Consider the following 27,350-nt stretch of genomic DNA (forward strand, 5'->3'; position numbering starts at 1 on the left):
TGCACTTGTGACCTCCTAAGACTCATTTTCCAGTGGCTTTATGGTGTCACAAATGAAGCTCTCTCAAATACCTGATACATCTTATACGCACAACCCCATTCCCCTTGACTGAATCCATTCTTCATTATTGTTTTTAATATTCTTTGTTATGGGGACACCATTATTTTAATTTCAAAGAAATTGAAACAGAATTTTCTGTGAGCAAGGTGGCTGAAAGAGTAGAGAGTTCCATTTTCAGGGCCTGTAGAAAGTAGTTCCCAGAGGCCAGAAAACAAAGAGAAAATGGGAAAGTAGAAAGAACGGAGTCTGTATTTGGTGTGTAAAGAATTCATGCAACTGATTTGGCACAAATATTTTGATGATTGCTAGATTTATCTTGCTGTCAAAACACTTCTCATTTTCATCTATTTTATTGAATGAAAGAGAAAATTAAAGTGTAGTTCCCTCCTGCCCACCACCCCAGTTCTTAGTTTTATAGAAAAATTACCTTGTTGCCATTGAAAACAATATTCAGTTAGACAGTCTTAATGGGCTTTTATAACCAAGCAAAATTTACTCTGATAAGATAAGTCACTAGTGGATGGAAATGATTAGAAAAATATTGGTACTCTTAGCTACTAATTGAAATGCTTTGCTCTAACTGGAGATGTTTGAAGAGGAACTTGGGTAGGATTGCTTCAAAAATGATTCTTTGTATACCATAACTTGCTTAAATTGTGATTGATCTAAAGAGGCCTAGTTATGATCCTGGTGTAGTGGCGCCATATACAAGAAATGCAAAGGAAAATACACTTCAAAACAGCACTGAAATTTCACCAGGTGGATGCAAACCCAAGGGGAACACAAAAATGTTGTAATTAGCAGAATAATCAATAGATATAACAATAACCAGTCTGAAACAGTTAATGATTTGCACTTATTGCTATAGTGACGAAGTGCATGGAGAAGTTATTGAAGCAGTTTTGCATAATTGTTGGGTTTTCTGCTTAAGAGACGACTGGGGAGAAAAGGCTAGAACCACTTAGACTTCTTAAATTTGTGATTTCATTTTTCAGAATGTCCTCTTCCTAACACTGGTAAGAGTCCTTAACTCACAATTGCTCTTAACCCAAACACTCAAAGTGTAGAAGGTGCAAAGATGAATTCTCAGCCTTCTTCTGTCTCTGTTGAGGGGAAAAACCCAACATGCTTACAGCAGCAACATAGTTTAAAATAGGAGTATGGTCCATTTGGAATGAAAAAGCTTCTGCAGCTGTGGTCATCCAGAAATCTTTAGATATGCTTATACTGACAGTAGACCTCATATAGCTTTTTGATTATTTTCTTGATAGGATTCTGAATAATATTTTCCTTTCTGATTATGTGATGTGGGTTGTTTGTTTTCTTCCTTTCCCCCTTGTTTAACTTTTAGAAGGAAAGAATTTTCTAGTTCTTGGTATCACAGTGGACAATGAAAGTAAAAGGATCTGAGCTTCTGAAAGATGAGTGGTTTCAGAAGTAACCTGCTAATATTTAGAGAAGTGTTCATATAAGATCAGCTCAGGCCAACAGAACTTCTACACTTCATGTCCCAAATGATAACATGATATAATTACATAATATTTTACATTTCTCCAGTACTTTCCACACTTAAAATCAAGTAATGCAGTCTGTGAAAATTTTTGAAAGATTTGTCATTGTTGTAGGTAAAAAGTATTTGCAAGGAAACAAGAGGAAATTTTTGTCAAGCATTAAGAATAAATCTAAAGAAGAAAAATAGGCATTCTACTAAATCAGTAGGAAATAAGTGAAAAGAGCATGAAATTGTGGAGGGGGGTTGTAGGAGATGCTGTTATGTAAGAGCACTGGGACAGGAACATCTGTGCTCATGTACAGAGCTGCTTAAACATTATCTGAATCAGCAGAGTTCTGCTAACACAATTTCTGTTAGAAAGGTGTCTAAGTATTGTAAAATTAAGACCTAACAAGATAAAATCTGGGGTTTACAGGTCAAGTATTTGAGTTTTGAAAATGTTGGTACTTGCGTTAAGTTGGATTGAGAGGTAGATCAGAAGATGGAATAAGATGCATAGGATGCTTTGATTTGTGTTATTGTAGTGTTCTTCCGGCTGCCTGTTTTAACATAAGAAGTCAGGCTGTATTTGTAGAGGCAAATCTTAATTCTGACATTTTTAAATGTGTGGTGTTGGTCCCTCCTCCCGCCCGTTGAGTAACAACTTTCCTTTAAAAAAGGTTGATTTTGTAGTTATTCATAAGCGCTTGTGAAACAGTATTGCCTTTGCTCAATCCCCTTTTTTTCTGCCTTTCAGTGGAGGTAAGTTTGATACAAGCAAGGTGCATGTCAGATGCTGTTAGCAGGGCTGGCTGGAAATAGGCTGGAGCAATTCTGCAAGTATTGCTTTATGAGGACTCATTTTATTCTCATGTCCTTTTACTTTTGTTTTTCAAATTCTTCCTCAAGTCAAACAAGCGTAACAGCTGTTTCTTATCTATTAAAGACTGCTTTTTTCCAGCTGCCCTGTGCTGTGAGATCAGGCACAAGATCAGTACAGGATGGGAAAGACTGAGGCGTGTGTAAATAAAAACAGTTCAGGCCTACATTCACTGCATGCTTGTTTTCCCCTTTCAACTGTTTAAACTGTTGAAGTTCCAAGAAAATACTTAAAATACTTTCCATTAGTTAATTAACTTTTATGCTGTATCACTTACTCATTGTTCTGAACGTTGTTGGAACAACACTAATTTGGATTCTGGAAAAGATTATAGTATTTATAAATAGAGAGTTTTCCTATAATCCCTAATTGAAATTAAAATCAGTATCTGTTATATCTGCCTATTTCTATAGATTCCTAATCTTTTGCATAAATAATATTTTTCTGTTTTCAAAATATAGGTACTCTTTGTGGTTGAAATTAAAACATTTTTGTAGCAAGGTCGGGGAAAGTTACTTTCTATTCCAAAATATTTATTGTTTTTCAGTAGTAAATTTGGAGGAACACTGTCATTGAAATACTCTGCATGGAGGACACAAATTTTCCCTTAAAACTTAGAAGAAATAATATAATACGAAAAATGTCCGTAGCAATTACAACCAACAGCAATAGGAATTGCTAAGATTCTTTTTTCCTTTCTACAAGAAATGTTCATGATGCCCGTGTGCCATATCCAGTGGAACAGAAGTAATTCTTTGGTCAGGGGCTTGCATGGAAGATGGATTACTGCTGGAAAGATTCGTACTGGAAGCTCATCTTTCACCTTTAAATTTAGATAAATAGCAAAATCATGGACAAATAAGCAGAGTCCTTACTGGGCAAGGCAGGAAACTGTAGAGAAAGGTGTGCCCAGGTGTATTTGAGCTCCAGAGTGCACTTCACTGATCTTTTACATGTTTTGGAACTCTAAAACATAACATAGTGCACAGTTGTTAATGGATGCCCTGCTACACTGAATTTCAAACAGAACATGTATTTTTGTGTCATGGTTCCACATTCTTTTCTGTCTTTGAATATCTATAGCTAAATTTCTCTGCTTTATGTCAGGAGCAGTAAAGTTCCTGAGATGAGAACGTGTGGGAATAAAAGATGGAAATCTTAATTCTCAATACATTGTCAGTTCCACATTATTTGAATTACAATAAAGTTATCTTTCCTTTTACTATTGATTTAATTTTTTAGTCAAGTTTAAATTTTGTTTTACTCTTTCAGCCAAAATAATTCCATTTTCTTGCTTACTAAGCACGGGTAATTACTAAGATATTGCATTTTGGAGCTGTTTAATCTTTCTGCATTTGTGATAAAAGAGAAAATTGGTTTCCACTTACTAAATAATATGTTTATTTTTGTTTTAGGCCAGTTTTATCTTCCCTTGACTCAGGTGCTGGTTGACCTTTCAATAGAAGTCTAGGTTTGGTTCCTTGTTTATTTTGAAATGTTGCCAGGATTTGGGGGAAAGGGGAGGAGGGGAAGACACGTTCCCTTTATTTTATCCCATTTTAGGATTTTATGCATGATTTCATAACATTGTGGTAATACAATAGTACATATTTAATACAGCTTGGAGGTTTATGTTTGCAACAGACTGGAAACAATTGACAGTACTTTTCTTAAGCATAACCAAAAACATAATGAAGTTTATCCAGCCAAGTGTCAGGCCACAAATAAAGACAGGCACATGTGTGGTCAACCTGCCCTCCATTCCTAGGAGAAGTGCCATTGGACCAAATAAACTCATTTTCAATCAGGCAGGAAATCTTTGCCAGACCTGACCCAGACCTGTGTGTGTTGGTGGCTCATGGCTGTGCCCAGCCCTGCAGCTGAGTTGGCTTCTGAGCCAAACACGAGTCCAGGCCTCTCTGCACTGAGGTGCCAGTGGCCTCTGTTGCCTTTTTCTCCTCCAGAGGGATTCTGTGTGCCAGCAGTCTGGCAGCAGCATCCACTCCACTTTGTGTCATCTTCTGTCATAACGTTTGAAGCGTGCTGTCATATATCTAGTGAGAGGATAAGCTTGAATGATGTATGATTTTCCTGGACAAAGAATGCTTTCAGGAATTGTTAAAAATAGAGGAGAATATTTTGCTACCGTGCATTTTTATAAATGATCAGTTTTGTATTATCAAAATCAGCATTTGTACTTCTGTAATTATGAAGAAAACGAGTGACATGGGGTGGGAGCAGGCACAAATGTCTGGGAGAAATGGGAAGACCCTCTCTGAGAATCAGGTTTAGGGTTTAGAAAGACAAAGCCCATCTGGACTTGAATGTAACAGGAGATAGAAAGGACAAGAAAGGTTTTTACAGGCACAGCAGTAGCAGAAGACTGAGGAAAGTACGGAGTCCCTCATAGGAGGGCAGATCTGATCCTGAATGAGATGGAGACAGTCCGGGTACTGAGTGCTTTGTTCACCTTGATCACTGCTGGGAAAACCAACCTTCAGCAGCCCTAGGTCTCTGAAACCACTACAGAAGTCCAGTGCCAGGTAAACTTATCCTTGATGGAAGAGGATCAGCTCAGGGGATATTTAAAGAACCCAGACACACACAAGTCCCTTGGCCCTGCTGGAATGCACCTACAAGGGCTGGTGGCATTGTGTCAGTTACCCTTGGAAAGTGGTGGGAACTGGGAGAGGCTTCTGAGAACTGGGAGAAAGCCAATGTCTTACAAAAGGCAACAAGGAGGATCCAGGGAACTGCATTGATTATATTGATCCCTGGAAGGGTCATAATGAAGAGGGAATAATCCTGGAAGCCATTTCCAGATAAATGACAGACAAGAAGGTGATTTTTAGTAACTGGTGTGGATTTATGAATTTCTGGGTAATTTCTCCCCAGGAAAAGCTGTATTTTTGATGGGTTGCTGATAGTTTGATTTGAAATCTGTTTCCCCTGTGTTTATATTCATTGGATAATTAAGTATTTTTTATTATAGTGTTCATTTTCTGGAATTACTGGCAAACTTTCTTTTCCAATAATCCTTTCTGTAGTGGTTCTAATGGTTTTTAGACAAGTAGAAGCCTTGAGAGATCATCTTTGTTCACCTTCATTGTGTAAAGGATGGTAAAAGCTCAGGTATGCAATAAATTCTCACCTTATGAACACAATTACAGGATAGCTGGAGTTCTGGGACCTTCTAACTCTCTCCTCTGTGTGCATTTCATACTCAATCTACCCACTTGCTGGGTGCCCATGGGGAAATCCTCAGGGAGGATTGGCCTGTGGGTGCTTCACAGGGTGATGTCAGGCCTGCTTAGAGGTTGTTTAGCCCAAGCTTCTGATCTTAAGTAGGTTTTAGTTATTGCAGGTTGCTCAGGATGGCATCTAGCCAAGTTTTGGATACCTCACGGATGGATTTTCCATAACCTATTTAGACACCTGCTTCACTAGTTGACCAAGCTTGTGGTAAAAAAATAGCAAAAACCAAACCACAAATATGTTTTCCCTATGTCAAGGTGGAATTTCCATGTTCCACTTGTCACATCCCTGCCTAATGCTCCCTTGAGAAGAGCCTGGCCCTGCCTTCTCATGCCCTTCCACTCAGTAAGTGTTGAAGACAGCACTGAGATCTTGCTGTGGCTTTTTTGTCAGGGTGCACAGGCTGGTGCTCAGCCTCTGCAGGTACACTGTGTGTGTCAGTTCCCAACCATCCTGGGACATTCAGCTGGAGATACCCACGTCTAAGCTGAGCTCTGAGTGTGTTCCAGAGGCTGGCTCCACATCCCCCAGGCATGTGCTGCCTGTTCAGTCAGCTGGCTTTGTTTGCTGCTGGCTTTGCTGTTGTTGTGAAGCATTTTGTGTTCTGATGCATAACCAAAAGAAGCATTTCTAGAACATGAGTTTGGAGTGGCAATGTGTTATTAATTCCAATAGTTATTATTAGTCATACATAAGTCCAAGAACTATTATCCACTTACTGTTCTAAGATAAACAGTTTGATGAAAAGCTTATCGTAGTATTTGATGTGGTATTTAACAGTTCAGTGTACTAAAAAAACCTGACATAGTAGTCTGTCAATAAAAAAAGAACCTTTCCTACCCAACAAAAAACCTTTTGACAACTGTAGGACAAATATAATTGGGAAATTATCTTTCTTCACAAAGATAGATGTAGTTTTATATGATTTGAAGATGAGGGTATGTTTTTAAAGCCCTGTCTTGGTCAGTTGCAGGATTACTGGTAGATGAATTTTCTTGACGTTGTTGTTTTCCTTGTTTACTTCTGTTGGAACAGTGGGCAAATGGGCAAATGGTTTTTGTGAGCAGCTTCTCAAAAAGAACATGCAAAGAAGCTGTGGCAGCAGTTTGTCAATCTCATAGCACCTGCTGCCACCTGTTTTCACCTCTTCCTGGAGGAAAGAGAGATCCAGGGCAGTTGATGTGATTCTCTGCTTCCATCTCCAGATACTGCCAGAACCCCATAATCATCTCCAAGGGAACAGGAATAAGGACATGGCATACTCCTCTCTTTATTTATTTCATTATTTTTGAGCTGGCTGAAAAGTGTCTGCAGTCACATGCACATGGGGGTTGGCCAAATGGGTAAGAATCAAACACAGATTTCAGATCTGTAATTTTGGATTTTTCCCATCTAGCAAAGAGTTCTTGCATGGTTGTTATAGTTTCATAGGTTTAAAATGTAGTGGCAATAGTGCAAAATTTAAAAATATAAGCTATCATCATTTAAAATGTCAAATGCAGCAGCTGAGAGAGAACTCAGGATGGCAGCTGTGATGTGCCATATTGATAAATCAAAAACTAAATTCAAAACATATGATCTCAGTAATGTGGTCCAGATTGTGTATTAGAGGGTAACAGTTGTGCATTCTCAGTGCTAGAAGTTTGCTTTGCCTTTGACCCAGTGCCTTGATGTGCACTAAAGGTACAGTGGTGCTCAGTGGGATGGGTCATATTTGTGCTCAAGTGGTTCTATGTTTGTATTCAAATGAAACATAGAAGTTTGATTTGTAGGGTAAAACTATAAATATGCTTATTCCATAAGAATTATATTTTCTTTTCTTTGTTGCATAAGATGCTGAGGGGACTTTAAGGTATCAAAATTTGAGTGTGGGGGAGGTACTTGCTGTGGTAAAGTCTTTGAGTGAGTGTGAGAGCGTTTTTACACAAGTGATGAGAACCTCCTGGACATGATTGACTTAAATTAACTTGATTGGTTTTTATCAATTGCAGCTGCACTATTTAGCATAAAAATGCAAAACATCCAAAAATCATTTGCCTTGCAGTGTATAGAAAGATGGTTTTAGTTAGTCTTTAAGATGTTTCAAATGTTTATTCTACACAGATTCTCTGAGAATAGATCCAGAATATATCCAGTTACAGAGAATTAGTAAAGATATTGTAAATGTTGAGAAAATTAATTAAGGAAAATATGCTGCTTTATGAATTGCATATTTAGGATTTTGTTTTTCTTTTCCTTTAACTGTGTTAGTAAGTTAAACACTTCAAAGATATTTGTTGTAGTGTCATAATCAGGTACCTGCCATTAAAAGCTAAAAGAGAAAGACTGGAAATTTTGTGTGATGTACAATTTTCTGACTTGCTCTCTCAACCAGTGTCATGCTTGAGAGAAATCCTGAATTAATTTCTTTCTAAATGAGACAGGAAAGTTATAGACCAGTGTTTAGGGTTGCCACCCAGTGTTGAAAACTTGACCAGGGCAAGGCTGCTCTGTTATTTAAAGGCTGCATTCTGTACAGTGAGGTTTGATATATGATGTACATTTTCCTTTTTCTAGAACTGTACCTGCAAACTCACGATCCTGCCTTTGTTTCAAAGTTTCCTCTTTTTCAGTGGCTTAATGATTTTTATAGTGTATGACCTCTAGGCTAATTAAGAGCATTTTTGTGTTCCTTTCATGCTTGATGTTGTTTAACTCACAGGAGAAATATGAATATATAAAACTAGCATAATTTACTATTATTAATTGTAACCAGCAGTTGTGCTGAAAAAGAACCCTTATTCATATGTAAAATAATAGATTATGTTAAAGAGTGGGATTACCTGAAGTCAATCTTTTGTACACTTTTAAATGTTTTTGGTGCAGGAGGCCTGTTAAGGTCAAGGCATTTTATTATTCCTAGATTCATTTAGTCTGATATGTTCCTAGGATAATGATGCTAATTTAGATCTTTGGACAGGTACTTGGAATTAAGATGTAGAAAATGGAAAACCATCCAGTTAAGAACATACTTAATGGTATAATTTTAGTGGCTGAAGAAATTAAATATTTAAACATGTGTACATAAAATTTGAAAATTTGTATGTATATGTAAAGAAATCACAAGAAAGTGTGGAGATTGCTTTATTTTATCACTGTGCTATCAATTTCATACTTGATTGACATTCAAAATCACATCTATATATAATTCACTAAATAATTTTTTCAGTCCTGTGTTAGGTCTTGCAGTCCAATGTAGACATGAATGAGGGTAGAAGGTTATGTTTCTCTTGCATAAATAATACAAAGGTTTAGAAAGTTTCAGTTACAGAGGCACTTAATTGCATCTGCACAAGTGTACAGCCAGCCTGGTGAGGTATTACTGGGGGTATAACACATGCAGGAAGAACAAAGGCTGACTTTGGTGTCCTGAATTTAATTTTCAGGAATGATAGGCATAAACTCCCCTGTTTTTTATAGAAGAAGAAATCAGAGGCTAACATACCTATGTATTCAAAGATATGCTTTTGTAATGCAATGTGAAGTAGATGTAAATTTAATAAATTCATTAGATTTTACATAGTTGCTGTTACTTGCCAGCCAACTGCTCTTCACTTCTTAGAAAGCATCCTTACTAAAGGGGTACTGGGACACTAAGTTCTTTAAGACATTTTGGCAGCTGCAGAAAAAAGTGTTCGGACTTCTTTCACGTGTCTTTTATAACTTACTGGTTTGAAAGGTGAGGGTTTTCTGGGGGCTTGGTTTTGGTTTTGTTTTTTTGCCTTGTTTCCACTTGAGAGATACTCTTATATGTTGATAAATACAATTAACTTTGCATAGTGCAGTGCAGGATCCTATGTAGTTAACATATGCTAAACTTTACATTAAGATTCCTTTTGTGTCCTGGCATTGTCTTGTTTCTTGAAATGTATCTTTGTTTTCTCAGTCTTTTGAGGAGATTGAAAAAAGGAGCAGAATTTCATCCATGTGCAGAATTATCCATGTCTGGGAAAAAGATTACTTTCAGAATGCTTTCCAGGAAAAGAAAAACAGATGAGGAATAGTACTTTATTTATTTATTTACTTTTAGAATTTTCTTAAAGGGCAGATTTATAAGGCTCCATGTTCATGTCAGCTGTCAGAGATTGGGGAATGAATTTTCATACTCAGGTTTCATTCCTGTGACTAGTAAATCTGATTTCATGTAGCCTTTCCTTCTGTGTTAAATTATTTATACCCTGATTTTTTTAGCAGTAATATTTGTTTATACATGAATATGCCTATACATGAATATATATGTATACATATATGTACTATATATATATAGACTAAAAAGAATAAAATGAAAGTGTATCTACTGTATACACAAAAAAGAATGTTATGAATGATAAAATAGTGTTTTCAGATGAATTTTTCTTCCATATTTTCTGTAGCATGTTTGGAAAATAATTTCCACCATTGTTTGTGTCTTTATACTTAAGGATAATCTTTGTTGAAAGGGTTGAAATCCTAGAAGATTCAATCCTAGAAGTATTTCAAAGACACACTTTCAAGTCCAGAAACTTTCAACAGGAGTATTTTGAACATAATCAATTGAAAAAGCAAGAATTCTGGTGATATTTTTGGAACAAAATCCAAAGTTTGCAACTTCATTGGTAACATAGGATTTAGAACTGAATTTTACGACTCCCTTTCCCAGACAGGATAGCAAACTTGAACAAATTGTAAAAATCCATTTATGTCTGAAGCAAAACCATATTCTGATTATTCCCCTTTGGATTTGCTATAAAAGATTATTTCTCTGGTGTCAGAAAAAACCTTTTCACTTTTAGAGAACCACTGTGCTTCCATTTTGGTTATGAATTTGGCTAAATTAGGCTAAAGCAGTATATTTTTTTGATAAGACTACTAATCTTTAAGCAACAGATGTACATAATGCCTAATTTAGCTGAATCTTAGGAAGGCTTTCCATGCTGTACCATGTTCAGGTCGGACAAGAGTGGTAGAAGTGGTGAAATATTGGCTAACAGAGGAGCAGTGGAGATAGCAGGGAGAAGAAAGATCAGGTTGGCAAAAATCTTGGTGAAACATCTCAAGACCTGATGCTGCAATGAGGATTATTTCATATGGCCATTGCTCAGCTTGCCAGAATTTGGAGGCGCACACCTGGGATTGGAGTCCCTGGTGATGATCCTGAATTCTGAAGTGAGAAAAATGGATCACCTAGGGTAGTACAAAATGCAGGATTATGCCCCTCAGGACAAAAAAACCCAGAACTTTTTAGTGTAAAGGTTTAGGTAAAGGTAATAGTGTGTTAGAGGAATGCTGTTAGTCACCAATAACATGTGGCTGTAGAAAATTTGATACTAAAATGTATCAGGAGAGAGATTTGTTACAGAAATTGGGGAATATCTTCATGAACTCTGAGATCTTGTCTGAAATGCAGTCATCCAGCTTCAAGAAAGATGAATTCCAGATAGATAGCAGAGAGGAAGAGGAAGGTTAGGGGGATGATCAGGAAAATAAAGTAACCTTCTTATGATGCTAAAAAGGCTCAAATTTATCATTGCATTGTGGTTTCATTTGCAGGAATCATTGCAGCCAATTCATTTTGCTTATCACTGTTGTGAACTGGTGACATTTTTCCTTCTTTCAGCTATGATATATTGGCTAAGGAATAGTAATTTCCAGTTCAAGGATGAAAAAGTTTTTAAACAACTTTGATTGTTTACATGAGATCATCTGACCAGACCCTAAATTGCTTTAAAAAAAAATCTTGTGTTTTACCAAGGTAGAATTGGCAGTTAATGCTCAACATCTTTTAGCTTAAATGTTATATGACAATTTAGTATTATTTAGATGTCATACTCTGGTATTTCAACAATTTGAGTTTGTTTTGTGCACAAAAATATGTAGAGGTTTCTTTCTCCTGGCCCCTTAAAAAATGCAATCTATTTGTTTTTACATTAGAGTTCTGTTCATGTTTTTCTCACATTTGCTTCTTTGAGGAAACAGAAGGAGGGAAAGGTTTCATTCTGAAAAAAATTATTCGAAATGTCCTTTTTTTTTTTTTTTTTTTTTTTTTTTTGTTTTTGCTCAGCTGAACTTTTGCTTTGAGCTTTTGAATATGGGAAACTTTTCACAGGCTACCTGAGTCGGAGTACACTGCTCTTTCTAGGGGCATTGATGAGATTTTTTGCATAATCTTTATAATAATACTAACAGAAGTTGGTCTGCTCTGTAGATGCTGCACATCATATTGCAGGTTTCCTTCCAACCTGCTAGTATAAATTATAATAGCAGTTCTTTATTGTTTATCTGAAATCTTGAAAATACTTCACAAGTTTCTGTGGGACAACTGTCATTATGTTTCCTTGGGAATTTTTGGAAGAGATCTTGCTCCTAAAGGTTTTTCCAGAAAGTGCTCAAGTTTCCTGTTGTCCTGGCTCTACACTCCATCAGACTATTTACTTTTTTGTGCCTTTGTGGCATGGTGCTCCTCTGACTTCTTGCATAAAAACACTTTTCAAATGTGTTAACAAAATGTTGTTTTCTTGCAGCTAAATAGTTCCCTCACTTCCCCACTGATTGTTTCTGTTTATTCATTATGATATAAAATAATAGTTTTATTTCTGCAGCATATTTTTCCTTTTAGCAGATAGTACATTGAATCAAGTACATAAAAAAGCCTCTGCAGGACTTAGAGGTTCTTGGAAATTAGTTGAGAGAGCTGTGGGTGGAAGATTTTGTTGTGAAGAGTCAGATTTGGCCTGTGTTCAGCTCAGTTGAGGACACTTTATTCATTTAGTCCCCATATCTTGGCTCTCACTCTTGGTTCTTGGAGGTTGCAGTGGTTGAAAGTGGTTTTTGGGAGTTATTTCACTGCTGATTCTTTTCCTGAAAGCATCCCTTACATATCTGACAGTGTAAGACCATTGCTGTGATAGGGATTGTTTTCATATCTGACTTCACATGGCTTGTTTAGTGTCAAGGCTGTGAGGAAAGCAGCACTTATCAGTTTTGCTTTATCTTCCTCATGCAGATGCTATTCTGTCCTGAGGAACTTAGTCCCAGATGGAATATAATTGTGGTAAACTAGTAAACCTATAGCTTCCAGATGAATAATAAATAAATGCAAGATCAGATCTTGTCATGTCTCTGACTTTCTGCTAGATGATCTGGCAGACTGGATTCAGTAAAAATATTTGGCAAGGTAATCTCTGTTAGAAAGTTAGGCAGCCTGCAACTGAAACTTGTCTGATTTCATTCCTGCATAGCTTTTTATTTTTAATTTACCATTTAACCTCTATTGATATCACTGTATTTATGAAAAGAATGAAATTGTTATTTTTATTTCCTTAGTTCCAATCTCATGCACTGTTTTGCAGTATTTTTTGGGTCTCATTACTTGCCTTAAACTATTCAAACATTGAAAATATGAGGTGAAGGTCTATAATTCCTGTGATTATTGAAGTTCTTTAGAGTAAAATACCTTCTCCAGTTCTACCTAAAATACCTAAAAAATGTTACTGCAAAGGTGAGATAAGTAAGGAGTTACCAGTTTGGAATCTGAAACAGTCCTTTCAGTCTTTTGACAGAAGTCTCCCATGATCTAAGTAGTCTTTCCTTGTCTGGAATTCTTACAACAAGCCAGCACAATCTCTGGAAACTACTTTGGAATTCTGTTTCCTGCATAAAGAAAGAAATATTTTTGCAGTGTCTAGGATGGCCAGAACAGTTGCACTTTTGTTTGAGCAGGAGCACAGTCTGCTTTTTGGTTGAGGTGCTTCATATCAAAAAAATATCAAGTCTTGTCATTTTAATAAATAAATAGATGTGATAGATTATTTCACAGAGCAATTACTTAAAGGACTCAGAATATCCCTGGATTTCATCCTGCTCACATTTGCGGGGGAAATAAGCGAGAGGGCTGCCTTGCCTTGCATGGCTCAAAAGCCAGAGGCAGTGGGAAAGTTCTGAGTTCTAGAAGGGCCCCAAGGACTGAAGGTTTGGCTTGAGGGAAGCAGACCTGTAACTCTGCCTGGTACTCAAGGTCCTCATCAAACCAGCTGATGTTTCCTGTTGTCCAGGAGATTATGGAGCCTGGCCTTTGAGAGAGAGAGGATTTTCAGCTGTTGTATTTGGAAACTTTTAGAGGTGAATGTTTAATTGGAGGGATTACAAGTACTTGAAACTTATTCTCTCTTGTGAAAAATGCAGCAGTTTTCAAAGAAAAGGCTGTAACCTGGTTTCTGGAAGAATGTGGGCAGGAGAGATACAGGAGTCAAAATGTCATATTTCATGAAGAAAATGCTGTGTTGTATTTAAAATAAGCAATATATGTTTAGTGTATTATTTTAACCTTCTCTCTGATTGCCGTATTCTTATGAATAAATGAAAATAGTGCCCAAGTTGTTTTATGTCACTCTGTGAGCTGGCTGTAGATTCTGGAAGATAGGTCTGTAGTTGAGCTGATTCCAGCTGGACCTGCTGATGTAGGAATGTCTGATATTCCAGTAGCTGACACAACCAGGTGCTCCAATTTCAGAACAGGGTGAATCATGAGATTCTCCTCGGTGAGATGTGTCACTCAAAAGATGTGAAATTGAGAGAGAGGTTGAGGACACAGCCCATCCCTAGAAGCCACAGCACAGCCTCTCTAGCTCAGCTGGAGAGAGTTTTACCTACAGGCACCTCCTTTATTCTGAGTAGGTTACAAACATAAATGTACTTTTTGAAAATCACACATTCATTGCTGTGTCAACTATTTTTAATGACTGAATCCTACTAGTAAAAAAAGTTAAACAGAAAACCAGTTCATGTAAAAACTCTATTTTTACCATATTTCAAATTAATGGATATTTACTGATGATTCTTTCATGGAATTCTACACATTTTTTTTTTTTCAGGAAGCAGTTAAACACATTGGCTTGACCTTAAAAAAGAACACCATGACTTTCTTTTTAACTTTCTATTAACCCGTTACACTACAATAAAATTTGAATGTTACTGAAGACAGAAATTTCAAAAGTTAAAAGCTTCCAAGATTGGTAGTTTTGTAAATGGATTGTAAGTATTTTGAATTTATAACTATCATTATGTTGCTAAATAGCATTGAATCTGGAATGACTGACTTCTTTTTGCAATAATTCAAAGGTATTATGATAGCTATAGTTTTATAGTGAGCATAAAAATCAGTGAGGTAAATTCAATGAGGTAAGGTTAGTGCTGGAAGTTTTATTAACAAAAACTGTAAGTATTAGCACATGGGTTACAGTTCCCATGTGTTTTCCAAAATTTGCTGGAACTAAACTGAATATTAAATTCTGAACTTTGGACTAGTTGCTTTAAAGCACTTAATTTTAGTGGTAAGAATAAGCAAGATATAAATTAGAATAAACCAGCTGGTAGGCAGTTGGCCTTAGTGATAAGGTGCATGGGTGAGAATTCCTTGTGGCATATGATGTTCCACAAGGATGAGCTTCCTAATGCCTGAAGGAACCATTAATATGTTGTTTACAATCTCTGGTTCAGCTGAAACCTTTGCTGGTGTAGTTTGACCCATCAGTTTACCAATTTTCTCTTTTCAAGAGCAGCATAATCTGGACTGGTGGATAGGATGAATATAAGAAAAATAAAGATTAATTAGTAGAGCTGCCAAAGCTGTTGAGGATGGAGGCTGGGGAGTTTATGAAAATTATTGGTGTCATCTTCAGGGATTGAGTACAGTGATTTTTGGGTGTTCGAGCACTGGGTGCTTCTCCTGCCCTTGTACTGAAGGACTGAAGGAGCTTGTGACAGGGATTCGGTCAGGGAAATGGCAGGAGTTGGTTCTCCTGATGGGAGCAGCCAACACTGGCCTGTGTTAGCAAAACATCCCCTGTTGCTCACTGTTTCCCTGGACTACAAAGTCCTCCCCTTGGGTCAGTTCTTAAATACTGAAGTTGTAGAAATAAACAGTAAACTAGATTATACTTTAAAGAATATAAAGCATATAAACTATCAGCTGAATTAAAATGTGAACTAGAGCAACTTAGAGCATTAGAGGGGTGAGAATGTTGTTTGAGATAATGCCCGAAAGTGGAATTTTCTTCTGTGAAGTGAAAAAGCTAGCAAGCTCACTAGAGTTTCAATTTGGAACAGAGTGTCAAGGAAATTAACGGTACAAAAGTCAGGTGTCTGCAACTTCAAAATGTTCTGCCTTTTCTGCCTTGAATTTTACATACATCAGATGTTTTTGATAGAAATGAATGTATGGCTTGCCAGGTACAGCTGTTGCTTTGAAAAAGGTAATCTTTATCACATCAGACTAAAAAATGAGGGACAAATATGATGAAGAGGTAGTTTTCATTATGTTTTCTTATTTTAGAATAGGGTTTTTTTGGGCTTTTTTAAAATGGCTCTGGAGGGTACAGTTGGGACACATGATATCCTTTCTATACTTGTAGTTCAGTTCTCATATTTGCAAAAGGACCCATGTGAGAATGTGCTGTCTGTACTAATAATTCAGTAGTTCTGTATGGAAAATCAGAGTGACAGCTCTTTTATTCTAGGTTTAAATTGGTTTTCATAGTAACAGCTTAGAACTTCCCCAAGATATGTATGGTGCATAAACACAGGAACTAAGATCTTTAATAGAAATTTGTTTTTTTTTTTAATTAACTGAAGGTTTTCCTCAAAAGATGGCTGCATAATATGCTAAAAGAGCAAATAATAGCCCAGAAAATGTCTACAGGGCTGTGGAGCCTGTAGTGATGATGAGGAAGGGGCAGAATGATGGTGCAGAAGGGAAGGAGCAGGACTCTTGGGCACAGAGGTGAATTTTGGCTGCAGCGTGTGCAGGAACAGGGCTGGCTCAGGAGGGGATTACCACTGGGTTGCAGTTTTTTCTCATTACCCCAGCTGTGGTACTACAGCACACTTAGGACTTCAGCAGGACCTTCAGGTTTAGTTTAAAAAAAATACAGTCAAACATTTGCTTTAAGTGTGTTCATTTATGATGGTAAAGTAAATAATTCTTCACAGTGAAACACAGTAGTGCTCCTTCATGTTTTACTTCCCTGTGGAGCTCCTTAGCACTAAACCACCTTCATAAATGAGATATGTAATATGGCATCTAAGTCAAACAGTTAACAGAAAGGAACTTCAAGGAATAGACATCACTACTGAAGCTGGTCATGAGTGGCAGGTGATGACATGAAGATTAATAAAGTTTGACTTTGAATTTGGCAATTTTTGCCACTTAGATGAACTCTTTTTTTCCAAAAGTATAACCCAATTCTAAAGTTTTTACCGTGTGTAGTATGTTTCCAGAGCAAGTGACAGAGTTTATTGTACTAAATAGTAGAAATAAGTAGCTGCTGAGGAAAAAGAAGTTAGACAAAATTAAAAAGCAATTTACTTGGAGAGGGGGTCTTTGAAATACTTAATGTGTTAGCTATCAGATCTGGTTTTGCTTTATTTTTCTTGAAAATTATGGTGTTCTTCAGACTGCCAAGTTTTACTAGTAAATATACTGCAAGAGCTTGGAAGAAATAAGTGAAGGACTCTTAAAATGAGATAGTGTTGAGTGAAAAGCCAAAGAGAGAGATTTTGTGTACAAGAAATCCTTATCTTTTCAAAAAAAAAAATATATATATACCTATATGTATATCTATTGCTGTAAAATGACCCGAATGTAATTTTCTTTCAAATCATATTTTAAATGCTTTAGGTGGAAAAGAGGCAGTAACAAAATGGCAGACATTGCTCATGGTGTGCTGGCGTGCTCCCTCTAGAGTACTTCATTGTTGTGTTATTTTTGGGAGATGTGATTTCACAGTACCATTTTCAGGGAAGAGACAATTTCTTACATTGGAAAATTCACCCTGGCCAAAAATGAAGTAGTATATTTTGCTTCTGGTTGTCCACAAGATGAGGACCTGACTTTAGAGCATTTTGGTTTTCTGCCATCTGGAGATTCTTATTTGACTTATGAGATGATGTCATACACACTTAGTGCTGAGCAGATAGGGAAAGGTCGCCTGCAGTTCAGGCTGAGGTAGTTTTGTTTCCTATTGGGAGAAATGTAAAAGTCTTGGTTTGTGGTTGCTACAGGCAGAAAGACTACTTTCGGGAAGGAGAAAATGACTGACATAACTGATGTTCTCCTAAACCTCCACTTGGCACTCCTGTGAATAGAAAATCAACCTGCACCCCCAAGACCACCCAGAGTATGAGTTGTCTGTTCCCTCTCCCAGGCTGGCACTGCTCAGGGTTCTGCCTCCACTTTCAGAAGGGCTCCTTGCTGTGAATGTTAGTTTGGGGATGATAGACTTATTCCATCAAAATACTTCATTGTGCAGGTGGATTTTAGAATTAAAGTTCTCTGCTGTATCAGCTTCAAGATGAGAAGATGTAAGAAACTAGATATGTATTTGGCAGATTTTTTTCTGCCACCCAAGGCTGTGGTGGACATACTGTGCTCTTTCCTTCCCAACTCTTGCACTGTCCTTGTGTGAATTTGTGTTGAAAGGATTGAGACTCTCTGGCTGTTTCTCAGTGCAGCTGAAGCTGCACTTTGGTTGTGTTTTAAAGACTAATGGAGGATTTGAGTGTGAGAAGCTGGAGTGGACAGGAACGCTGCTCCTGTTTCCCACACAGGTTGTCACTGGGCATTCAGAGCCATTTGCTCATCCTCTGCACCCTCCTTGTGCTCCCAAGTTTTATTGCCTAAAATCCCCCCCATTCCTCAATTGAATTTAGAGAGCCATGCTCACAGGGTCTGTAGGAAGAAATTTCTGAAGAAGACTGAGAACTGTCTCCTTGGCCCTTGGTGCTGGGACTGGATGGGCAGAGCATAAAGGATTATTGACTGAGGCACTGCTGGGTTCAGCCAAGCAGGACAAGCTGCATCAAACCTGTGGCAGCTGCTGAGTTATCCCAGCCACAGGGGGATGGTGTCAGAGCTTTGTTTGTCTGGGCATCCAATCACCTCCAGCTCCCTTGACTTGAAGCTTTGGGCTCCTGGGAGATGTGCCTGGCAGTGGCTGATGGGGAGAGCTGCTTTTGCAGAGCTGCTTTTGCAGAGCTGCTTCAAGGTCCTGACGAGCTCCTCAGCTGCAGCTGGAAGCCCCAGCAGAGATTTCTGTGATTTGACTTCAGGGATTGCTTTCAGCCGTGAAGCAAAGAAGTGATTAAGTATAAAGAAGATGTGGTAATGAGATTCAGATGAGGTCTTTTATGTTTATAAAAAGAGGTCTGAAAGCTTACTGCTACTATTATTTCTTGTTTTCTAATTGAAAAAGTCATCTTTGAATCCCTTACTGCACGCTGCTTACAAACTGAGAGATCCTGTTACTGTAATATTGTAAAAAGTCTTAAAAATAAAATAAATCTAGTGGAATATAAATCTTTTTTCCAGTGTATAGAAAGGCAATGAGCCATTTTAAAAGCAGGAAGAACATGCATTTTGAGATCCAATAGATCATCTAAATTGGTCCCAAACCAAGTTTTAAAGTGGCATTGAAAATACTTTTGCTTTGAATAAATTTAGTGTTACAAAACTCAGAATATACATAAATATAGATTTGATGATTGTTTTGCACTTTGATATTATTCTGATTAACTAGAGAACAAATTGCTTAATAGAGGAGACCCTTTCTGACTGTTCCATCTGCAGAACTAAAAAATGCTAAGCCTCCATTTATGCCCTTTCAGTTTCTTCCATCTAGCTCTTTATTATGAATTGACCTTACGCATTTCTAGGAAATACAAACTTTAAACTCTTGTTCTTTATTTTCTAAAATTTGTATGCTTGAAATTTGGATTAGTGAATCAAATATTTCTCACTTGCCTGACTGCCTGCAGTTGTCTTGTAGATGGAGAGTTATTCTGAATTGCCACATCATACATTTTCAATCCAAAGCTTGACTTCTCAGTGGTGAGCCTTGCAGCCAAAGAAAACCTGTGAGCCCACTTAATGTGAACACCTCATGGTTCAGAGGTGCAGAAAAAGCCTCAGTTCAAGGAAACCTGTCTCTGTAACAATAAATTATTGCACTCCCTTTATCTTAGCTCTCTGCTTTCCATGATGTTTATTAGCACTGACTGAATTTCGTGGGTATGCGTTTTCTTGTATTATTTTATTTGCAAATCAGCTTTCAATAATATGAAACTCACAGTGAAACAAAAAGTCTTGGTTATCAAAAACTTCATATATGATGAAATCTGTTTTTTTCTCCCAAATATTCCCCACCCTCCCGTATTTTATGCTGAGAGCTGCTCAGCAATTCATTTGTAGCTGCTTTTCTGAATCAGATTATGTAAACAGTGGAAGTGTTGCTGAAGCACCAATACATAGCCAGTGTGATTCTTGTAGTAATGATGGTTAAAGCCAAACATATTCTCTTTCTTTAATGAATTGAGATCTCTGCTATTTTATTACTGTTTGAATTGCATCAAGATAATAACAAATTTGCGCACTTGAATATTTGCACAGCAAGAAATGAGAAAATCAAGGGTTGTTATACATTCTGGGGTGCTGGAGATCCTTTGTGTTGTCGATGCATGGTTTGTGGTGATTGGGAGTGGGGCTGTGGCTGAGCCTCATCATCCCCAGTGGGCACAGCTGTGAGCAGCAGGTGAGCAGCACTGACAGCAACGAGCCAGGGAGTGCCCAGGGCACTGCCCAACCACCAAAGGGAGCAGAGGGCACACAGGGGCAGGGCATCAACAGGAGGGGATAAAAGGCTGGGCTGGAGAACAAGAGAGAGCTGCAGATGCTTGAAGCCTTCTTTGGTGTTGGTTGTGCCTCTACCATCTTCCTGACACTTTTGGGTTTTGTTTTTTCTTCTTTTTAGTATTTACAAAAAAACCCCTAACCAGTGATCTATGCAGAGTGTTTTGCATAGGAAAATCCTTGAATATCCTTTATTTTGTTTGATGAGGATTTGTGATTATTGCAGTGAAGAAGTCAGATCCATTTGGTAAGAGACTTTTGAAATAAACACTGGAGAAAAGTGTAACAAGTAAAACAATGTCTTAGAGTTCAGTTTGGAAAATTACATAGAAGAGAAATAAAACATTTCTTAAGTGTGAATAAAAGAGTATTAGAAAAAACATGTAATGATTTCTATTGAACCCTAAATATGTTTGATTTACTTACTGTAGGTTGATGCCTTGCGGTTACGGTTAGAAGAAAAAGAAACCTTTCTGAATAAAAAAACAAAACAACTTCAAGACCTCACAGAAGAGAAGGGAACCCTTGCTGGAGAAATTCGAGATATGAAAGACATGTTGGAAGTAAAAGAAAGAAAAATTAATGTCCTTCAGAAAAAGGTAAGATCACTGATGAAAGGATATGTTGCACAACTTTTGAGGTACGTTTAAAGGAAATGCTCCTGTTTCTTAAAGTGCATTGCTGTTAGTATATTAGAAAAGATGCAGAGAGTCTGTAATAGTAAAATTTTCTAATAGACAATGTCTTGCTTTATCTGTGGGTGCATTTTTATAGTATCAAATAATATATATTATATAAGAAAAATGTTAGATGCTGCAGTTGTCACAAAATGATTGGAGTTAAAGGAAAGTACTAAAACTCTTGATAAAACTTCTTATCCCTCAACATAAGGGATTCCAGTATCCTTATGAATACTGGTTACTGCTCTTTCCAAATAATCTAAATAAAATATATGGGCCTGCTGAAGGATTGGGATACTGTGTTTTTAGCCTGAAGGACTTTCTTTTCTGGGCAGTGAGGAGGGGAGTGGAGAAGGAAAGTTAATTAAATCAATTATCTGCTTTCCTTATGGTCTAAAGACATTAAGAAGGGAGGCTCCCTCCAAGCAGCCAAATTATCTTTTTTCTAATTTTCCACAAATTTAACTAACTGCATTTACTCTCTTTGGAAGTGGGATTCAATCCATTATAGCTTTCACCTGGGGGAGTGGGGAGGGAATTTTCTGTAGAGGCAGCTCTACAAGGGCTGTGCATGCAACAGTAGAGTGTTCATTTCCAGATCCTTTTTCTCGCACTCCCCAAAATATTTATGGTACCAGGTGTGTACAGTTTGTGTGCTGTGTGTCACTGTTTACCGTATAGAGATGCACTTGGGACCATACAGAGAAATGAAGAAAAAGTTTCTGGCATCATCTATATTTTACTCTTCTCCCCTCCTTTTGCAGCCACTCAAAGAATGTCTACTCCTCCTTACTCTATTATTATGTAGGTAGTTCATGTTACTGTGGTTTTCCTCCAGGATTCATACAGGGTTCACATGCTTCTGTCTGCAGTTGCTTAAGTACCACATTTAAAAAGCCAAGTTCTCATTTTCTAGAAGCTGAGAGGGCTGCTTCTTTTTTACTGAGATGTAAGGCCTATCAAAGCTGGAATATAAGTACTCATCTACTTTAATCCTGTTTCTGAATATTTGCCTTGTTAGCAGTGCTGATCACGTAAAAGAAAGCAAACTTCAAGGCTTTTATACTGAATGCCAGGTAGTTTTGGACATTTCTTGAGCATTCTGAATAATAGAATGCATGTTATTGTTTGCGTTCTGAAAAAAAAACTCCAAACCTCTGACCAAACCAACAATTTACAATTTCTCTTGTACTTGGATCTTGAAGAAATGGTTCAGTAAGAGGAATGTGTAATCAGTGATGGAAGTTTTGTGATGAGAAACTATCACAGAGCTATCAGCACTATCTGTCATGGCTTTGTCCTCAGAACTATGCCTCATATTTCTGCTGTTTTTAAGAAATCATGGCCATTTTATTAGGATGTGCCGATTGCCTCTTTTGCACTTTCCAATTGCAAGTATAACTAAGAATAAATTTTGATAGGAAAGTATTTAATCTACCCAAATTACACTTATTTTATCATTTATTTTAATCTAATGATAATTCTGTCTTTTATTCCGTTCTGGATTGCACACAACTTTTGCTTTCCTCCAGTTTTTTGCTCATTGTGTGGTATTTTGGTCACATCTTTCAGTATTTATTTAACTTTGGGATGGCAGCTAGACATGCCTGTGTTGAGCATTTAGAAACTTGTTCTCATTGTGCACATACATGTGGAGAATTCAGGGAGGGGAAAGCAGTATGGGCCGTTTCAGTGATATTCAGGAGGTGGAACAATGGCTGGGCCTCACAGTGGATTGCCCTGTGTTTACAAACCCTCCCTCATCCAGGACTGCTCTGGTTCTGCTCGCTCTCCTGAAAGCCCCTCTGAAAATGAAGGAAGTGCTTCTAGTTCTTCTGTGGTTCTGTCTGGACATCAGATTCTGACTGTAATATTTCAGTGCTTGCCTCCATTTTCTTCTTTCTACTCAGGACCAAATTTTATTCCCTTGTATTTTTGTTTTCTTTTGATATGAGACTTGTGAATAACCAGTTGTGTTCCTGCCTTCAGTTGTTGATGCAAGATAGATGGCTACATCTCTCTGCACTCAGCCTGAAGTACCTCACTCAGCCTAAAATAACATTTGTTTTAATGGTTGTATTCAAGTAACTGAAGAAGGAAGAATTTGTGTATAGTGCCTAAAAATATTTCTGTCAGTAATAACCTGCAAGTGAGTAGGAAGGAATATGTAACTTGGAAATATGCAATTTCTAATCTGTATTCCTTCTCTTATATGAATTATCTGCTGGATGGAAAAAAAATTACGAAGGAGATAAAACCAAACACTGAAAAACTCTCTTTGGAAAGTGGAGCAGTTCCTTCCCTTTTCTGGATAGCTGTCACACTGGGAGGGAAGGACAGTTTCTGTTGAGTGCTCCCTACAAACGTGGGCAAGAATCAAACCCAAAACAGCTGTGGTGAGGCCCATGGGAAGCCATAGAAATGAACACAGGGTAACAAGATGCAGAAAATTTGATGGGCTAGATAAGGATCTGATGGTGAATTGTCCTTCTGTGTGGAGATTTGAGTGTAATTTTTTGACCAAATTGAAAAACTGCTGCACTATTCAGTATAATTTGCAGGCTTAAGGGAGGCCCAGCACTGGAGCAGCCTGTGTTTAGAGGATTTGGATCAAGGTAGATTGGCATGGAGTAATAATAAACTTATGTCAATGTCAGAGGTGCAATATTACTTAATATTTCTTTCTTTTAGAACCTTTGGCACCACTGTTCCATTTTAGTGCCAGTAAAGCTGGGTATGCTGTTTTAATAGCCTTGTTTAACCTGGCAAAGCTAGTCTTACACCTCATATCTGTCAGTTTAGCATGCAGAGGGGCAGACCTCAGAAATCTTTATGTATTTCTTACCAGAACGTTCCAGTTCTATGAATGTGGCCGAGCTGTAGGCTGGGGGGCAAAAGTGCTGAGCTGGATGATGTCTCTCTGCTCCCAAATTTCACCTTTTCTACAGTAGGTAGAAATGGAGTGTTTTGTCCTCTAGGAATCTACAGATACTTGAAAAAACTCCAGTTCTATACTCTGAAGTAGGAGTCTCAGTGGTGAAAACAGTAGCTGTTGAGACAAGAGCAGTGTGCAGGATGTAGACCTGGATCATATTAGGACAACAGCTTGTGGAAATTCTTTTGTGGGGACTATCATAAAAGAGCACCAGCTAAAGGGGGCTAATATAATACTCTGCCTTGACTTGCTACATAACTTTTCATGTAAAATGTTACAGTTTCCATCTTTAATAGTTTAATCTTTGTGATTGATGAAGTGCTACATGACTAAGGGCCTTAACCTACCAGCTAATTAGCATTTGTAGGAAATGTCATAAAGTCTTAGTTCTCATGTAATAATTGTAATCTGTACCTGTAATGGCTGGACTATGCACTTGAGGTGATATTGTCCAGTTTGTGTTAAATTGTATAGCACAATTAATTGGATGCATTGCTGTTGGCTGTCTTCTTAAAAAAAGGAAATGTACATGTGGTCAGGTTAAGAGTGATTAGTGTAAACAAAGGAGTCCTACTCTTGGGCTGAGAAATTTGCACCAGTGTTATTGCTTGGTGCAGGCTACAAGTAGAAGGAATAAGCACGTTGCTGATAGAAGATGCCTTTGTAATTTTTTTTTCCCATGGTTGAATCAGCTGGGAGTGTGTTTTCATATTCCCAGGAAGGGGTCAGGGCATGACAAAGGACATTTTTTATTGACTGTGTCAAATTCTATCAGAACACTGTAAATAGGCTGTTGTGTGAGCTGGCATTTTGCAATCACAGATCAGAGATCTATTGTAATTCTGGAGTCAGATGATAAATTCTGAATGAGTTGTTCTGCAAAATAGAACAGTGTTCTCCCCATAGAATTAGGTGTTGAAAAAATATAATTAGGAAGTCTTTCTGGTGTGGCATAAAAATTTTGATGTTACAAAACTGCTATGGTGAGTATTAACTTTGGTATTATTTAAGAATTGAATCTTTAATAGTACATGTTCATTTTAAGAGTACGGTGTTCAGTGTACTGAGTATTAGGAAATTGTACTTTGCTGGCTGCTAAGGCTTGTAGCTTTGCCAAATCATGGTATTTTTTCAGAACAGTCTGAAAGTGAAATTGAAATAAGTATAGTCAATTGTTCATCCAGGGTGGTGGTGTTACTGATCCAAATACATTATCGGAAAAATGTGTCTTCAAGGATTCTGTACAATGAAATGCAACTTTTGGACTATTAGGTAACCACAAATCCCCCTTAAGCCTAACCAGAGCAACTGTTGGGATGCTCTCAATGTATGCACAGACACTGAGAATAATGTCATTAAGATCAGAAGCAGGGATCATTTTCATTTTTCTTTGGCTTAATTTCCCATTTTTTGTAACACATTATGATATGTTTTTACAGTTTATACAAGATCATTAGAAATATGTGACCCAATATACATTCACTTAGTGAAGCCAGCCTGAATTTTTATCCAGTCTAAAACCATAGTTATGAGTCTAGGTCCTTGCACATTGAATTTCGGGAACATTGTAAACTTTTCCAGCCTTTCCCCAAATGGATTGTCCTTTCCAATGAATTTGAGACCCACTGAGGCTAGAAGTCCAGAATTTGGTTGTCCTCCCCTCCTCTGTGCTCCATGACCTGCTTGCTGCTGCTGTTCTTTTTCAAGCCTACACTTTAAAAGGAGAAGAGATGCATTACACACTTCTGCTTACTGGCCTGTTTGAAAATAAGCACTTAGCTCTGTAGGAGAAAATCACAAATTCCTCAAGTAGAGTTTCATGAGTTAGGAAATTTAAAAACTTTAATGCGATGCCACTTCTATAAACATGGTACTTTTTGGGTATCAGGTGTCTCAAGTAAGTCTCAAGACTCTCAAGTAAGAAGAAATACCGACTGCAGTTGTCTACACTTCAATAATAAGTTACTGTAGATCAAGTTATGCTATCTGGTTTGGAGAGGATTCCTCAGATGATGAAGAGAATGGGATTGTTGAACCCTCAGGTTGTTCATAGCATACACAAGTGCTCCCACACATTGTGTGTCATCTGCAAAGTGGGACTGAGCCTAATGAGGCACTTACATAAGGGTTTCACACTGCTGGTGTGACACTAGTGCTGCTGGGGGGGAAGGAAGCTGCCCTTCAGCTCTGAAATGTCAATACTAATTAACAAAGTTATCTTTAAATATGATATTAAGTTTTATTCATGCTGAGAAAACAGCCAACTCACATGCTGGGAATTTTAAGCTGTGTGAAGAGTAATATTTTCTATTTAATAGAGTTGGGGGAAATTTCTTTTGAAGTGTGAAAGAGCTCAGTTATGTGTAGTGTGACTGGGCAAAAGGGAAGGGGAAGTTGTCATATTTTGGAGGTTCAGTAGACCATAAAAGAATTATTTAGGGAAATAAATGGCTACCTATGTATCTGAAAAAGAATCAGGGAAAATCAGAATTGTTTAGGAGAAAAGTATTTTTCTTGGAAGAAATGAAATTTTTCTCCAGAAAAATGTAGTAGAAGTCTACTAATTTGAATTAAAAATTATAAGGGAAAGTTTTATAAGTGTAATAGAATAATTTTACATGGAGGTATCCTGCTGTCATGACTCACTTAGAAGTTTTAGCTGCTGACTGAGGCTGTATTCATGTAATTCCCTGCTCTTGGAACTGCATCTTTGAGTGGCAGCCTGGCTATTTCCCCACTGTCTCAACATGACAGACTCAGCTGGTTTTGTACCTGCCAGCAGTTGAGCACTGAATCTCTGACAACTCATTGAAATGACACAAAATCAGATCCCCCAAGAAGCAGTGAGTGGAACAAAGCATTGCACAAGCCCAAAAGGCTTGTATGTCTTACTACATGCTGATGTTTTTCTTGGAAGCTTTCAAGGTCCATGCTCCAGGTGAGTGATTTATGGCAGGGAGGAAGGAGCTTGGGTGGCTTCTCACCTTCAGTGACTGACTCAGACATTGATGAGGGGGATTCACAGGGATAGGCTCATCTCAAATCATAATTTTATGAAATGTTCCTTAGGAAAATAAATGAATCAGCTTGTTAATTATATGCAGTATTAGGAGAAGACAGTTTTATATCTGAACTGATTCAGAAATGATACATTTTATATATGATTTCATCTGAGATTTATTTTTTATAGTCTAATGCGTGACATATAGTGACTGAATAGCATTAATCAGGATAAACCATCCTTGCCTAATCCTGAAATAAATAGATTCCACTGCCCTTGTTCACCTACTTGCTGGGGTGGGCAGTTACACTTGATCTGCAGCTTTACCTAGTGTATATCCAAGTTTGTT

The 27,350-nt window shown here is 37.5% G+C and overlaps 1 protein-coding gene across 2 annotated transcripts in view; it reads left to right on the top strand.

The window, feature by feature from the left end:
- ERC2 (ELKS/RAB6-interacting/CAST family member 2) overlaps positions 1-27,350 on the top strand; it is a 406,178-nt gene that overhangs the window by 102,597 nt on the left and 276,231 nt on the right. For both annotated transcript variants that reach the window (XM_064723899.1, XM_064723900.1), the window contains one exon: positions 20,817-20,984. In XM_064723899.1, coding sequence (XP_064579969.1) covers positions 20,817-20,984 — 168 coding nt within the window. The remainder of the gene's footprint in view (positions 1-20,816; positions 20,985-27,350) is intronic.

The sequence above is a fragment of the Zonotrichia leucophrys genome, chromosome 12 (genome assembly GCF_028769735.1).
Source record: "Zonotrichia leucophrys gambelii isolate GWCS_2022_RI chromosome 12, RI_Zleu_2.0, whole genome shotgun sequence".
NCBI classification, from domain to species: Eukaryota; Metazoa; Chordata; class Aves; order Passeriformes; family Passerellidae; genus Zonotrichia; species Zonotrichia leucophrys.